The 17,237-nt window shown below is 43.8% G+C and overlaps 1 protein-coding gene across 1 annotated transcript in view; it reads right to left on the minus strand.

Annotated features, from left to right (window-relative positions):
- ppfibp2b (PPFIA binding protein 2b) overlaps window positions 1–17,237 on the minus strand; it is a 172,310-nt gene that overhangs the window by 97,617 nt on the left and 57,456 nt on the right. The window contains exons 2-3 of the mRNA XM_079682416.1: window positions 4,239–4,340; window positions 2,056–2,255 (exon numbers count right to left, since the gene is read on the minus strand). Coding sequence (XP_079538542.1) covers window positions 2,056–2,255; window positions 4,239–4,302 — 264 coding nt within the window. The 5' untranslated portion in view covers window positions 4,303–4,340. The remainder of the gene's footprint in view (window positions 1–2,055; window positions 2,256–4,238; window positions 4,341–17,237) is intronic.

Below are 17,237 nucleotides of genomic sequence, written 5' to 3' on the forward strand. Positions count from 1 at the left end.
ACTTCTCTCGCTAAAAACTCAAATTCTGGGCATTTTCAGTTCCTGTGGGAAAAAGCAGCTGTACCAGTGCTGTGTCAACACGCTTAACATCCGTCTTCTAGCTGAGGTCAAGGAGTCAAGGTGGAACGAGTTTTTCCCTTCAGACTTTACCCCTAAAGGCAGGTGGAGGGTCCTTTTTTATGTGTGAGCTTTGATATGAATTTTTTTAAAAGTCATGAATGTGATGAATTTGTACGTTTTTATTTAAAATGACTTAAATAAAGGTTTTATTAAAGGTCAAAGAAGTCTCTCTCTCTCTCTCGCTCACGTGCGCGCTCGTGCGCTCTTGCCACACACACGGAGCCGAGCTTGAATGAAACACCCAGAAGTAGGCTACTTGTACTGTACTGTAGCATATCATTTTCGAATCAATCATTTTTCAAATTATGAATTTCACATATATATATATATAAAAAATACATAGATTTCTTGGGGTTGCTTAGCAGTTGCTAGGCCAATTGTTGGTGTTTCTGTAGCAACTGCAAGCTACCGCCTGGCGCCACCCCTGTCTCGGACTGTGTTCACACCGACCCAAATGAACCGCACCAAGCAGCTAAACGCACCAGGGTTTGATTCAACTGGACTATAAAAGGCTGGTGTGAATGCACCCTAAAAGGCTCTGTGCAGAAGTTTACAAAGATTTGGAACCCCTTCCTAAATGATAACAATAGTTTACAGATCCCCCTAAACCAGGATGACTAGAGCAATAGTTTGTGGCAGCAGCAGCAGCAGGATGGGTGGGATTCAATGCTATTGAATGTATATTTCTTCTGATTTTGAAATCTCAATAAAAACTAAAAACAAAAGGGGGAGGGATAGATCAAAGTAAGAAACAACATTTCACTTAGAATGGTTGGCCAGTGACTGCGTACAACATGTGAGAGGTCTCAACCAGTGTGTAAAACTCTTTCCGAGCAGAAAACTGCAGCAAACAAACTCATCCAACTGAATAAAAGCTGCATGTCAGTGAATTTGTCATGAAACACTGAAAATGCAATACATTTTCTGTTTTATTTGCAGTAACTTTTAGCAGTTTGACCTTACCTGGAAGTTGTGAGCAATGTAATCCTCAGAGATTTGACCACATTATTACTACACTAGTTCATTCACTTGTGACTAAAAGTCCAGGGAGTGTGTCCAAACATGCAGAGTAACAATGAGAGGTGAGTGTTCCTCAGAGAGAGGGGGAGCGACAGACAGAGGGTGTGAGGGAGGCAGGAAGTGGATCATAGTCGAGTTGTAGTGTCTCAGAGGAAAACCTCCCAAACCTCCCCATGTTCCCTTCCCTAACTTTGAAATCACTGTAATTGAAACTGTCATAGTAATGATGAGGCTGCTGTTCGCAACAATAACATTTTCATGCAATGAAAACATGGTGAGCGTTGAATTACAATTTAAAATCCTATACAAATAAAAACCTCTTAGCCCAATGCAAAGCTCTTAAAGATCTCATACTATACACATTTTCAGGTTAATTTAAATGTTTTTGGAGACTACCAGAATATATCTAAAATAATGTTCAAAAACCCTTTGAACCTGAATCTGCTGAACTTTGATGGCAGTAGATGTATGAACTTTCCTTTAGTGTAGCTTTGTTCCCTTCCCTTGGATTGATTTCCAATGTGGTGATCCTCAGAATTTTTATGCAGCGCCATCATCAGGTGAAATTCTTATTTGTCCAATAATTATATATATATATATACACATGCACACAACTAGTGGAAAGGACGAAACTAAATGCTGCAAAAGAAAAAAAAAGAATTCCTCAAGCTTGGACAGCCTGAATAATTAACCGAGCACAAGTCAAGACTGCTGCTCATCTTCAGCCATTTCTTCATGTTCAACATCTAACAAACCCTTTGTGACTGCCTTACAAAGCTTAAACACAAATATAGGCATAAGAACTGGATATTTTAATTATTTTGTTGGTGTGGCTGTACACCAAAGCAAACATTATCTTACTTAAGACTATACATGTGGAAGCTGAGTAGAAGTATTTCACTGTGAAGTACTCACAGTTCCAGTCTGCAACCAGTCTATGAGAAGTTGTGCTGTTCCTGCAGGCAGCTGTGCTCTCAGGCTGTCTCTCTCCTCCTGGTTTTGTTGGAGCTCCAAGGCAAGTTTGAGCTCCTCAGCTAACTGAAGGGGAGCGCCACTGACGGGGGAACCCTGCTCATACATCCTGTTAGAAAACTCCACCGCTGCTGCTTTGGAACCTGGAGAGTGTGTGAAGCAGAGAGTTGAGAACAGACTATTACTTAGCATAAAACTGAAATATTCTTGCAAAACAAAACTGATCTGCTAGGTGTATTACCAGCCATTGCGCACCCTGTATGGAGCTTTGAAAACTCTTTATTTTCCTGTTCAACCTACAATATTATGAATCCAACGTGTTGTGCTCTCGACAAATCAAAGAAATCTGGGGATTGATATGACTGCACATGGACCCTTGATCAGTGTCCTCAGCAACATCAGTAACTATCCTGCTCAAAAACATATAGCCTAAAATTATATAATTATTATTATTCCTACTATTATGGACCTTTTGCCCCACAATATAAAATAATGAAATGTAAGATATAGAAGGTGATGAACAGGTACACCATTTTTTTATGAAGTTAAATGCATTCACTCTGCTAATAGCTCAGATAATCTACCAGTAATAAACCAATAACCTTCTAATTTAAAGGTGGGGTAGGTAAGTTTGAGAAACCGGCTAGAGTGCGCTAGAATTTGAAAATACACAATCGGAAAACATCTGCCACTTCCTTACAGAGCCCCTCCTCCAACACACACGAACGCGCACATGACCAATGAGGGCACGAGATAAGTTTGTGCACGGACGGAAGGCTGACAGGCAGGTAGGCCATCCAGTTATTTTAGCCGGGCCGGCTAAAATGATTAGTCATGCTTTTTACAGTACTACAGCTTGACTATAAACTGCTCAAATCATTAAAAAAATATTCTATAAAATGAATACATTTCATCAAATGAGAACAACCGCTGTGAGCTGATAGGAGGAAGAAGCACACAACAGGAGTATCACAACTCTAAGTCAGCATGGTGTGTATTACTATATATTTTTTGATGTGATGGTATACTTTTTAAAATCTCTAGTATGGAATAACATTGTAGTGGTAGTTTTAGCCCCACCCTAGTAATTGGAGCACAATGTTGGAGCCTAGAAGCCTCTCTGGTGACACTGCAGGCTTTGACTTAGTTTGAATGAGAATCCTCCTGAGCACAGATATGGGTTGCCGGGATAGGTCAATATGATTGTAAAGAATGGTGTTGGTTGTTGGACCTGAGCATGTGATATCCTGTGTCTTCCACTCATCAACTAAAGATAATTCAGATGATACATGATTGACAAAATTCAAAAATGCAGCAATTTTCCAGAAACTACCATGGGAGTCAATAGAGTGGTGCAGTGACGAGTCCTAAAACCCGGAAGTGAGTCAGCATGTTACCACTTCCGGTTCCCTCGTCTGAGAGTCAATGGGATTTCTCCATAGGATTTTGGAAAATAGCTGGAAATAAGGTCTGTTGTTGACACAAATTTAAGAGACGGATCCCGTTTTGTTCTACGACATTAAATACATCAGCGGTGTTTCATCACTGGTGATTTCTTAAGAGTTTACCTGTCTGAAAAACGATGGTTGTTAACAAGTGGCTGAATAGGACTACAGAAGTTGTCGAGGACGTTGCACATCCTTACGCCGAACACGTTAACACTCCCGCTAAGTTTGTTTGCCCCTGTTCTGCTTGAAAGCAAGTACCTGCGCTATTGCAAACTGTTAAAACAAGCACTTCAACTTGTACAATTTTGAATCTGTATTTTTAAATATCGATCTTAAGTTGGCATGGCGTTGAAGTCGTGCGACCCTGCTGTACTCGGCTGTAGTTCGTTTATAGCATCACGTTAGCATTTTGCTTCTGGCTGATTTATGATAAAAAAAATGATAAAAATACGGTAGACATGTGGATATTATCCGGCTGAACAAAACGTGCATTTATCAAACAGGTTTGTTTTCCACAGAACTTATTTCGAGCTATTTTCCAAAATCCTATGGAGAAATCCCATTGCTTTTTTGTCGAGGGAACTCATGCGTAGTTTATTTCCGGGTCTGCCTACAAAAATACGTCATCCCTGCACCACTCTGTACACAAAGACAACTCAGCTACCTTGTAGCTCATACCTGCAATGATGTCATCCATCTGCTCCAGGGCTGCCTCCAGCATGTGACTAGCCTCTGTATCCATGCAGATGGTGGAAAGGACCAGATCTAAGGTGTTCTGATCTTGAAATAAAAATTAAAATATTTATTAACCTTTTAGCACTGCATTTTCATTTCAATTCACAGCTTTATCATTTATCATGTGCACCGTAGCTGCAGTGTAGATATGGCAATGAAAAACTTAACCTGTTAAAACCCAAGCTAGGTTCAGGTTTCAGGCTCAAAAATGACATAACCAGAACAAATGACTATATCTTCACTTCTAAAAGGGGTAAATTAATCATCTTGTTTCTCAAAGCAATGATACACCTGTGAGTTGGATGTAGAAAAGTCAGAATCAATATAGATGTTTTTTATTCTAAAGTAAATTGAAATTGAACATAGTAACAAAACTTAAATTATAGTTACGCTCTGAAAACTGAAAACTATGCTTATTGGCATAAATATGATGATGGATTATCACTAATCATTTCAAAGGGACACAAAGAAATTGGATTAACCTTCATCAGCGTTTATATACGTTTTAATGCCATTGAACACAACTTTTGATCAGAAAACAGCAAAGGTAAGACGTATTTGCCGTTTTGGCCCCGTAAAGTGAAGTTGTGCGTTGTCTTTGCTGGCTTTCGATGCCTTGAGTTCTCATCGCACGGTGATGATACTTATACCATTGGAATCTGTGGAATCTCAGCTTTCATATGATATCTAGAGTGTGCAGATCCAATGAAGCATAAAATATTTATACCGTGAGTTATGTGCTAAGTGCGTTAGCACTCTTTCGCTTAGTGCTAATTCAGACGCATGTGTTAGACTTTTGTTTCATTTCGGTAAAAAGGGGCACGCGGGTGAACTGCGACGCCGGAGCCTCGCAGCGGTGAAACTGTGGCGCGCTTATTTGTACTGCATTTGCGCTTCAGATGAGGCTCCCTCCGCAAGATGAGGCCCCCTCCAAAAGATGAGGCCCCCTTCGCAAGATCTTTCAGTCTGCGTGATCTGCGTGTAGGGAGGGGCGGGCCTGCATATATTATAGGTCTCAGATGTATACAACTATATAAAAACATGTCTATGAAGTGTTTTGCTCAAAATACCAAACAGATCACCCATTCTAGCCATGCCTCATACCCCTCTATTTCAGCCCTGTTAGAAAAGTGCTGATGCGGGGCCGTAGCTTTAAAACAATTTTGTTTTGGAAAAACAAAAGAAAAAGAGGGGGAGCTAATGCAGGAGAATTCTACCCAGATACTCAGCTAAATGCTGCCGTGATTATACACCATATCATGTTAAAAAAAAATGGAGCTCAAATGTTTTTTTCTTGCGGGTTGACCATAAGGTGTGTACCTTTTTATATCCTGCTTCTTTATACATCATCTTTCCAGTACAGGTTAGCTCTGAATGTAGCCAATGTAAACACAGACCATATTACGTCCAAAACACGTCGCGCATTGTTTCTGATAGCGACGTTTCTGATAGGGCCATGGGTGTAAAGCCAGCCCAAATGATTGTAATGTCGTCATGCAAATCTGGATCAGCTCCGTTGTACCCCCGTTTTTAGAGATGTGGGTAAAGAGGAAGAGAGAGAGGGTTGTATTTTCTGACACTTTGTGAGTCTCCTGACACACGGGGCACACATATTTATGTATAAAAGACATAAAAAAGTGCATTTTGCATAATAGGTGACCTTTACAGATGTAGCGATTCATTTCAGACCGTTTGTAACGCGAGGGCCGTGATTGGTACGTGATCTGCCCTCGCTCAAGGGAAAACCTCCAGCTTGACTTGAGACCGCCCCCGTGATAGATAAATGTAATTATAATGAAGCCAGCTGCAATGGATCATTGATCCATCAGGGGGTGCAGTGGGGTTCCACACTGGAGCTCATGTGAAATAAAGTCAGATACAGTACGCTGGATGTACAGCGGAACTTTGTTAAGATCCATATGTCACGGATATCATACTCTGTGCTAAATAAGAGACATGTAATCATTTACAAAACATCACCATGTTGTTATTTAACAAAATAATGTTGTTTAGTCGAAAAAAAACGAACAGGAGGAAATGCAGCCCGGCTCTCGATCATCTTCACCACGATCATTTATGTTTATGTTCGCCGAATTTACATGAAATCATTGACACATATGAATATACTGTATTCAACTTCATTAAAACGTTATTAACGTGCCTAAAATCAGTAATTCACTAAAAATATTTATATTTCAATGGAGCCTCTTCGGCAGATCAGGATCCCAAAGCGTGGCGGAGGGATCCTGATCTGCATGACGGGTGCTATTTTCCCCATAAGGAACAAGTCGCTGCAAATTATCCCGCTTATTACACGGCCACATTCTCAACAAAGTAACGACATGACTCCCAATATGTCACGGTTTGTGAAACAAGCAGGACCCAAATGCAGATATAAACTGAAACTTCCTTTATTTCAAGGCTATGATCTATATAGACAATGACAAAACAGAACACTCACCGCAGAACTAGTCAGGGAACAAGACGAACCGACCAAGACAGACAGACAACCCAGAAATTAAATACACACAAGACTCAATCACACAACAAGATACAGGTGAGGAGGGAGGAGAAAACACAGGGGCCCAGGTGAACATAATCAGACAATTAGACACACCAGGGAAACTAATGACAAGACAATAACCCAAAGGAAAACATGACATGGAAAACAGCAAAAACACCCAAACCTACAAAAGTGACATAACATGAGAATCGTGACATAACCCCCACCTCAAGGGACGGATTCCAGACGTCCCAAAAAAACAAAGATCCAGTAGGGTGGGTGGAGAGGGTCTGGAGGACGGGTCTCGGGCGGACGGCCCGGGGGCAAGGCAGAGTTCAAAAAAGGGGAATTCGGGCGGACGGCCCGGGGGCAAGGCAGAGTTCAAAAAGGGGAATTCGGGCGGACGGCCCGGGGGCAAGGCAGAGTTCAAAAAGGGGAATTCGGGCGGACGGCCCGGGGGCAAGGCAGAGTCCATGGAGGGAATCTCGGGCGGACGGCCCGGGGGCAAGGCAGAGTCCGAGGAGGGGTGAAGACCAAACACCTCTGGAGGCCGGTCAGGAGCCGGTGTCGGCAAGATCCCCCATGGAAGAGGACACAGGACCGGCAGGATCCCCGGCAGGAGAGCAGTCGGCGGAATCCCCAACGCGACAGGACATGGAGTTGGCAGGACCCCCAGCGGAAGAGTAGTCGGCGGGACCTCCAACGTGGCAAGACATGGAGTTGGCAGGACCCCCGGCAGAAGGGCAGTCTGCGGGACCTCCAACGGCTCAGGACATGGGGTTGGCAGGACCCCCGGCAGAAGAGTAGTCTGCGGGAACTCCAACGGGACCAGACATGGAGTTGGCAGGACCCCCGGCAGAAGAGTAGTCTGCGGGACCTCCAACGGCACAGGACATGGGGTTGGCAGGACCCCCAGCAGAAGAGCAGTCTGCGGGACCTCCAACGGCTCAGGACATGGGGTTGGCAGGACCCTCGGCAGAAGAGCAGTCTGCGGGACCTCCAACTTGACAAGACATGGAGTTGGCAGGACCCCCGGCAGAAGAGTAGTCTGCGGGACCTCCAACGGCACAGGACATGGGGTTGGAAGGACCCTCGGCAGAAGAGCAGTCTGCGGGACCTCCAACGTGACAAGACATGGTGTTGGCAGGACCCCCGGCAGAAGAGTAGTCTGCGGGACCTCCAACGGCACAGGACATGGGGTTGGCAGGACCCTCGGCAGCGGGACAGTCTGCGGGACCTCCAACGACACTTGAGTGGGTTGGTTCGCCAACAGAACCCGGGGAGCTGGCGTCGGACGAACAGCCAACAGGAGACGAGGTGCTGGAGTCGGCCGGTATGCCGACAAGACACGGGGAGCTGGCGTCGGACGGACAGCCATCAGGACACGGGGAGCTGGCGTCGGACGGACAGCCAACCGCAGACGAGGTGCTGGAGTCGGCCGGTATGCTGACAGGACTCGGGGAGCTGGCGTCGGACGGACAGCCAACAGGAGACGAGGTGCTGGAGTCGGCCGGTACGCCGACAGGACTCGAGGAGCTGGCGTCGGCCGATGAGTCAGCAGGTGACGAGGAGCCGGAGTCGGGACCATGGTTACTGGAGCCGGCACTGAAGCCGGGAACATGGCTGTAAGGTCCGGTTCTGGAGCCGGAAACATGGCTGTGTGGGCCGGCACTGGACCCGGAAACATGGCTGTAAGGTCCGGTTCTGGAGCCGGCAACATGGCTGTAAGGTCCGGTTCTGGAGCCGGAAACATGGCTGTAAGGTCCGGTTCTGGAGCCGGAACCATGGCTGTAAGGTCCGGTTCTGGAGCCGGAAACATGGCTGTAAGGTCCGGTTCTGGAGCCGGAACCATGGCTCTTGGGGCTTGAGCTGCCTGCTTGGCCTTGCGACTCCTCCTCTTAGCAGCCGACTGAATACTCCGTGGACCTCCATAAGCCAGACGAGTTCCAGAATAGGACTCCTGGACAGGAGCAGGAACTGGGGCAGAAGCACGGGCTGACTGCAGACGGAAACCACCGAGGCGTATGGTGCCAGGTTGGGAATTGGGAGGCCGGGAGCTAGCATGCCTGGGGCTAGCAGGCCGGGAATCACACACAGGGAGGATCTTTGAAATCCAGCCAGGTAAGAACTTCACCATACCTGGTTTCTCTCTAGCCATCTGGCGCGCCTCCGACAACACAGCCTCCCGCTGCTGAACTCCGGGTGCTCTCTTCCATCTATCCGAGCAGTTAGCCAAAAAAAAGGAAACATTTAATAATTCCGACTCGAACGGATCTGCTGGGCCCATTTCTTGGTCGGTTCGTACTGTCACGGTTTGTGAAACAAGCAGGACCCAAATGCAGATATAAACTGAAACTTCCTTTATTTCAAGGCTATGATCTATATAGACAATGACAAAACAGAACACTCACCGCAGAACTAGTCAGGGAACAAGACGAACCGACCAAGACAGACAGACAACCCAGAACTTAAATACAAACAAGACTCAATCACACAACAAGACACAGGTGAGGAGGGAGGAGAAAACACAGGGGCCCAGGTGAACATAATCAGACAATTAGACACACCAGGGAAACTAATGACAAGACAATAACCCAAAGGAAAACATGACATGGAAAACAGCAAAAACACCCAAACCTACAAAACTATAAACGTGACATAACATGAGAATCGTGACACAATATTAATTGAAATGCTTTTATATGCTTTAAAATTAGGAATAACTGAGGATATTAGCAGAACAACTAAAGCAGCAGTGTTAATAATAACAGAAACGCCAAAGAGTCACATCTAATAGAAATATATAAAAGCATTTATTTTAAATTGTGTAGCAGTCAGTTTATAATTTTGGCAGCACTGTTGAGCATTTTGAAAATGTATTTTCATGCCTCTGTGCAAGGCTTAGTCTTTCTACCTTTATAAACACATGGTGTAAAGTAACTAAGTTCATAAACTCAACAAGTACTATACTTGGGCACAATTTTGAGATACTTGTACTTTATTTAAGTATTTCAATGTTTTGCTACTTTGTTCTTCTACCCCACTACAGTTCAGAGGTACATGGTGTACTTCTACTCCACTACATGTATTTAATACCTTTAGTTACTTTACAGATGTGGATGAATGATGTGAAATATTATCAAGTGTTAAATCAGACTTTAGTTCCACCTGGAGCAAATCCACAAGCTACCCTGCAGTATACAAAGTAATTCAAACTAGCTGCACCTTTACCAGCTTTGAGAACACTTTCATGATCAATCATTATAAAACATATCATATATATTATTCTGAAATGGACCAATCTGCACAATGACTACTTTTACTGTCGCTACTTTCACTATATTTTGATGAGAATACTTTTCTACTTTTACTTGAGGAACATTTTGAATGCAGGACTTTTACTGTAACAGAGTATTCCTACACTCTGGTACTTCTACTTTTACTCAAGTACAAGATCTGAGTACTTTTACTTTTACTCTAGTACAAGATCTGAGTACTTCTCCTTTTACTCAAGTACAAGTTCTCTGTGCTTCTACTTTTACTCAAGTACAAGTCCTGAGTGCTTCTACTTTTACTCAAGTACAAGATCTATGTGCTTCTACTTTTACTCAAGTACAAGATCTGAGTACTTCTACTTTTACTCAAGTACAATATATATATATACTTATACCACCTCTGTTTATAGCCTATGAAAAAAACTATTAGAAATAGAAGGCTAAAGCTAACGTTAGCAGATAGTGACGATGTATGCTAGCTAGCTAGCTCATCAAATAATATTGCCACAGAAAAACTTTTCAGTTCACATCAAGCTCTGCCGCTCCAACAGGGTGCTCTGCTCTGAACACCTGAACGGCCCGTTCTATCAGCTGTTCACCAGCGGTCCAGTCTGTGCCACAGTGACTCCGGACGCACAGTTAATATTAACGAACGCACCCGTAGGTAATGTAGCTGCTGAAGCTAGACCATCATTTCGGAGCAGCAGAGCCTTATTATACATCCACCATGAGCAGAGCCGACAGGCAGGAAGACTCGAGCACACAGCTCGCACTTCATTATAATATATATAAAAAAGAACACCATGCGTGTCATGATGGCAGATAACAGCTCACGGCCGCAGATTACTCCGGGTCCCAGATGTTAGTCTCCTACAAATAAACACAACGTTTATCTTCTGTTAACGTGGTTTATTCAATCAACGTGCACAACACCAATACAGCGCCATTAACGAACAGAGGACCTCCCGCTCCTGGTCGACACCGACTAACTGCGCATGCGTTTCACAGCTTCAAGAGGGCAACCTAGACTACCGTAAGGCCAGTAGTATAGACGCAAAGAGATTACATGTTAACAATCTCATTCTATCTTTTTAAAGAAATAAACAAAACAAAAAATAACTTTACATTGCATGAATCATAAAACAATCATACAGTGACTTAAGACAAAAATGTTTAAATTCCCTGAGTAGTCAACATAAATCAGGGAAACATTTAAGAAACAAATACATAAACAAAGGTGTTTTCAATGTTCCATTTCAACAGACACTTTAACCCAGATCCCATTGTCCTTCACTGAGTGCTTTTAAGAGCACAAGAGCCGAAGCTCCTTTTTTTGTGAGACAGACAGCGAGCTGAGATTTTGTGTCTGACCAACGCACCTGCTTGATCCTTTTGCTCTGTATGAGCTCCTTAATGCTACTGATTTCCAACCTGAGTCTCTTCTCTGTGACTTGTTTTGTGGACTTGAGCGCATCGAACAGAGAGTGGTTATCGGTCACACAGAGTACAGGGGGTGCATTCAGTCCAGCATTTCCAGTAGTGAGCTCAGAAAATAGTGTGGCTAGAAAAATTGCATTGTCTACCCCATCTGACATGGCAAGAGTTTCCCCTGCAAGGGTACTGCGAACCACTCGTCTGATTTTCTTTGAATGCCAACAGAGGGGGGAAAACTTCCCTCTTTCTCCCATAAGTGTTATAAAAGTACCTCCCTGTGTACCTCCATTTGGGAGGTTTCCAAATGAAGCATCACTGAAAACGATCAAGTTGAAAGCATCACTGTTTCCCAGATGTTGGAATCTGAGTGTCACCTTTTCAGACTTTAGCTTACGGATTATCTTATTAGCATCATGAACAGACTGTACTGTTGCCCCTTTTATATTAGAAGCCAAACAACATGAATCAAACATTACATCAGGTCTTGTCTGTTTAGCAACCCATAGGATCTGTCCTATTTTTGATCGTAACTGCTCTCTCTCAGTTTCGTTGAGGGTTTCATTTCTCTGTGTGGCCCGACTTGCTTGTATGGGAATAGGCTCCAGGTTCTAGATATAACTTTGTTGATGTACCTGAACTTCACCGTTAACAGTTACCAAATCCATTCCTACATAGGAGAACTTTTCATGCTCCTCACGCCCAACCTTGAATGCAGACTGCAGTTGGGGGATCACATTGGATGAAAAGTTTGATGAGCCTGCTCAAAGAAAATCATCTACATGACACGCAAGCACCCCAGTGACCTTACATTGCTCATCCAACCAGTAAAAGACTGCCGGATCCACCTGTGACACTCTACCACCAGTACTCAGCATGATTTCCTTCACTTGTACCAATATAGTGATGCATCTGCAAGACCATATAAACATTTCTTTAGTTTCCATACAACATGTTGACATCCTGCCTCTAGAGGGGGGCGGATATAAATATCCCTGGATAGCTCCATACCCTGCAAGAATGCAGATTTGATGTCCATAGAATGGACTTCCCACTGGTTTTGACATATCACTGATAACATAAGTCTAAGTGAATCTGTGGCACATGTGGGGGAATCTTTCGGTAACTCTTGAATATTCAGCTCTTCAAAACCTCTGGCAACCAGTCGGGCTTTAGGCACTATACCCTTGGGAGTGTCCTTAAGACTACAAACCCATCTGGTGGAAATGCATTTCTGCCCTGCATCTTCAACTTCCTCAAATACATTATTATTGTGCCAGTTCTTTATTTCTTCCTGTTTAGCTGCATCAAATGAGATGTCTTTGGTTACAAGTACATCAGCTTCTCTGTCTTCTGTTTCAATGTTGAGATTATCAACCTGTGATATATCAATTGATTCCTTTTGCCCATCACTACCATCATTCTCTAGATGTTGCATGTTATACCAGGTTTTATATTTCCCCGTAGCCTTGCCTGATCTCCCTAAGACTCTTGCTTTAAGTAGAGTATTGTCACCTCTGTTCATATATGTTACAGTCTGTCCTGTTTTTAAACTCACACCTGCAGAAGGGGCAGGATTATTATGGGCATTAGGCCTATGCGCCATTTCAGTTTGTGTTACGCTACTCAAAGTGTTTGGAGGATCGACCGCTTCACTTGTATTGGCTTCCCTGTCACCGAATTGTTGTTCATTCTCTGTATTTTGCTCACTGTCTAAACTACCAGTTGCATTGTTTATACCTTGCTCACTTCCTGCTTCTGTGTCAGCACCATTTTGTACCATTTGCTCTTCACTAACCTTTGTGTTCACCTTGGAAAGCCTAGAGTGATGCACTCTCACTAGGCAACCACCATGCCTCACAAAAACAACAGCCCCATCCTGACCAATAACTATCCCTGGTCCTTTCCACTCAGTGCATTCAGCTCGTTTGTAATACACCTTGTCACCCATCTCATATTTCTCATCTGTGGGTCTGAGCTGCTTACGTAGTGCTCGTCTTATCCTTTCTGAGCACTCTGCTTCAGTAAATGCTTTTCTAGAGGCATGCAAGGCTGAAATGTGTTCTCCTACTCTAGCACTCATAGTGGTACCTTCTACCGCAGTTGGTTTATCAACCAGTACAGAAGGAAGGTTGGGGTTCTGGCCAAACACCAGTTGATGAGGACTGTAGCCGTGCACATTGAGCATACTGTTCTTAGCCATGAGAGCCCAGTCTAGGGCTGTTTGCCAGTCACATCCATTTTCCCGTCTGACCTTCTGGATGATGTTGGTGAGGGTCTGATTGTGTCTCTCCAGTAGCCCATTGCTCCAGGGGCTGTATCCTGCCGTGGTTTTTGTCTCAATGTTAAAGTTCTCTGCCATGTCACGGAACTCTGCATTGTTGAATTCTCCTCCATTGTCACTGTAAAGTCTCCGTGGTGGGCCGTGGACGCTGATCCATGTATGAAGGAAAGAGTTCACCATCACAGAGGAGTTCTTTGTTTTCACAATGCTTCCAGCGCTGAAACGTGTAAATTGGTCAGTGATGTGGAGGTACCATAAACTTGGTTCCAACTCGTGCAGGTCCACTGCTACCGTGTCATTGTACTTTGAAGCCAGAGGCAAGCCCACAGTAGGCTTCGGCTTGGTCTTGCTGTATCTCTGGCATATGTCACATTCCTGTACTATTTGTTGTAAAATAGTGTCACAATCTTTGTCTTTATTTCCCGAACTGCGGAGGAGTCGCTGTAGTCTTTCTGCGGAGGCGTGACCAAACTGTTTGTGTAGTTTCAGGAGAGCTTTGTGTTTCTCATTTGAGGTCATATTTTCTGTGACTGTAAGGACCTCATCTTCATTCTGGCTGTTTTCTGTGACTGTAAGGACCTCATCTTTAATTTCAATTTGATTCATTCCTGTATCCTTGTCTCTGATATCTATACAGTAGTGTCCTGAACTGGTGAGTTCAAGAGGGATATTCTGTTTAAACATCACAGCTCTATCATTCTCCATGTCCAATATGGTTCCTGCCTTTTTCAGTGAAGTCTTACTCAGAAGTAGTGGGATATCAGCCTTGACTACTTCAGTTTCCACTCGACATTTTGTCTGTCCTATTTTGGCAGGCAGTTTCAGTATTCTGGAGGAATGCACTATATTTCCATCTCCAAAACGGAATGGTTTGGAGCTTGGAGTTTCACTTTTCACAATCTGGTTCACTTGACTTTGACTGAGATCAGCGACGAAGCTGTCTAACCATTTTTCTCCACACACTGTGCGGGTACATGCAGTGTCAATGATAGCCGTCCCTAAAGACTCAGTTAGGAATACCTCTGATTCAGACAGTGAGGCTTTAGTAAACAGTGTAATGTCACATTCCTCTACCTTTTTTCGATCTTCAGTTAGCTTTACTTGTTCGCTACTCTTGTGAGGACAGTCTTTAGCCCAATGGAACGTGCTCTGACATATAGCACATTTTGATCTCTTACCGAACCTATCCAGTGGGTTGGTACCCTGTGACGGTTGCCTTTGTTGTCCAACTTGTCCAAACTGCTGCGTTGTTGGACTTCTGAATCTTCCTTGTGAGCGTTGCTCTGTGAATAACGCTTCATCGTTAACGTGTATTCCGTTTGATGTGCCGCCTTGCACTCTCCCCACAAAGATCCTCTTCAGCGCGGACTTCATTGCAGCAAACGTTAAATCTGTACACGCAGTCAGTGCCATTTGTCTATTTTTCTCGTCTAGACAAGCCGTGTCCAAAAAGTTTAAAAGCTAGCACGGCGTCAGGAAGAGTCATGTCGTACTTTTTCATTCGGTTGTATCGCTGTTCAAAGTCAATGACATAGTCCGCCATGGACACGGAGCTCTCCTTTTTGATACAGTCGAAAAAAGAGTAAGCATCGTATGCGCGGTCTCTCTCTTCTTTGAGAAACATGCCATCTAGTTTTGCTAGCAGTGTGCCCAAACCATTGTCGTTGTTCAAATCCAAAGCGGGTATTTCCATGGCGATGTCCCTTGCCCTTCCTTCCAGCCCCAGGACAACGGCGAGAGCTTGTTTCTTCTCATCAAGTTCAGTAACCAGCTTCCAAATGGCGATTTCATTTTTCCAACACTCGTATGGTCGGGATTCGTCGAACTTCGGTGGAACTTTGTAGTTAGCAGTAGCCATCTTCTGCTAACCATCCTCTGCTACCAATGTTAGTCTACTACAAATAAACACAACGTTTATCTTCTGTTAACTTGGTTTATTCAATCAACGTGCACAACACCAATACAGCGCCATTAACGAACAGAGGACCTCCCGCTCCTGGTCGACACCGACTAACTGCGCATGCGTTTCACAGCTTCAAGAGGGCAACCTAGACTACCGTAGGGCCAGTAGTATAGACGCAAAGAGATTACATGTTAACACCAGACCCCACCATACCCCAAAAATATTTTGATTGCAGATCTACATGAATCACACAAACGACCTATTTTGGATTCAAAACGGCGAATTTCGCCGAAAGGTGACAAGTTTGCATCACTGAACATAGACAGAGCACAACTGAAACATAACATCTGAGAAGTAACAACATAATACACTTGTGGGGATGCAGCTTGGGATGTGAGGAGTGAGGGACACGGCTTAGAGCTTAGAACGGGCGTGTCGCCTGGCAGGACAGGAGAGTGTGTGCACCAGTCTGCCTTGATCTATGAATTCATGTCTGTGACACTCACTGCTGCCCACAGCTGTTTTATAGAAGGAAAACCTCCTTCACTTCATGAAAGTGTTTTAACCACACACACCTCTACACACACATGACGGGTGTTATTTTCCCCATAAGGAACAAGTCGCTGCAAATTATCCCGCTTATTACATGGCCACATTCTCAACAAAGTAACGACATGACTCCCAATATTAATTTAAATGCTTTTATGGATTTAGAAAATGTTTTTATTGATTTAAAATATAGTTGTATGTATTGATTTAAATTGATATGCATCCGCTAAGAAAAATAGTCCGTTGTTACCGTTTTTTAAACAGTCTGAATGAAATGGCAGCGCTCAGCTGTGTATTTACACAACTAATGGCCCATCAACCACAGCTCTCTCCCCCCCTCCCCACCTGATCTTTCTTCTCCAGCAGCTAAATTAACTGTAGGTTACTCTGAGTGACAAGCTTACAGTTAGACACAACACTGTCATTGCAAGTGACCCTCAGTTAGTTGACTTTTATGTTCAACTGCTAAATTCGTTACTGATAAAAAAGGGCTTCTACTGTACCTAATTACCTTAACACTAGAAGCGCCAGAGGTTTTTGTATAGGCCTACCTAAACCTGTCAAATCCCGCTATTAGAATGCAATTTTTAACAACATAGGGTGCTACATAACACACTTTCAGGAAAAGTCACGGACTGGGAGACTTTAATATTTGATTGAAAAAAAGTTACATTGCACACACACAACACACATTCACAAATTGACCCGATTGGCGGTTCTAGTGTTAAATAAACTCAATAATTGATGAAACCAGTTCAATACGCATTATTCTTATTCTTATCATTCTTTATGAGCGCTGAAGTAGTCTTAAAATCAGATCTGTTTTTTAAATGAAATCTGACGGCAGGCAGTTAGCTCTGATCACCTAGGATAAATGTGCCACACCTAATCTGGCCATTCAGCCACAGAGGTCCCTCTATACCAGGGGTCGGCAACCCGCGGCCCACGGGCCGCATGCGGCCCTTTAAGCCCTCTGCTCTGGCTCCCTTGAGCTTAG

This window comes from Notothenia rossii (assembly GCF_949606895.1).
Source record: "Notothenia rossii genome assembly, chromosome: 5".
In the NCBI taxonomy this organism is placed as follows: domain Eukaryota; kingdom Metazoa; phylum Chordata; class Actinopteri; order Perciformes; family Nototheniidae; genus Notothenia; species Notothenia rossii.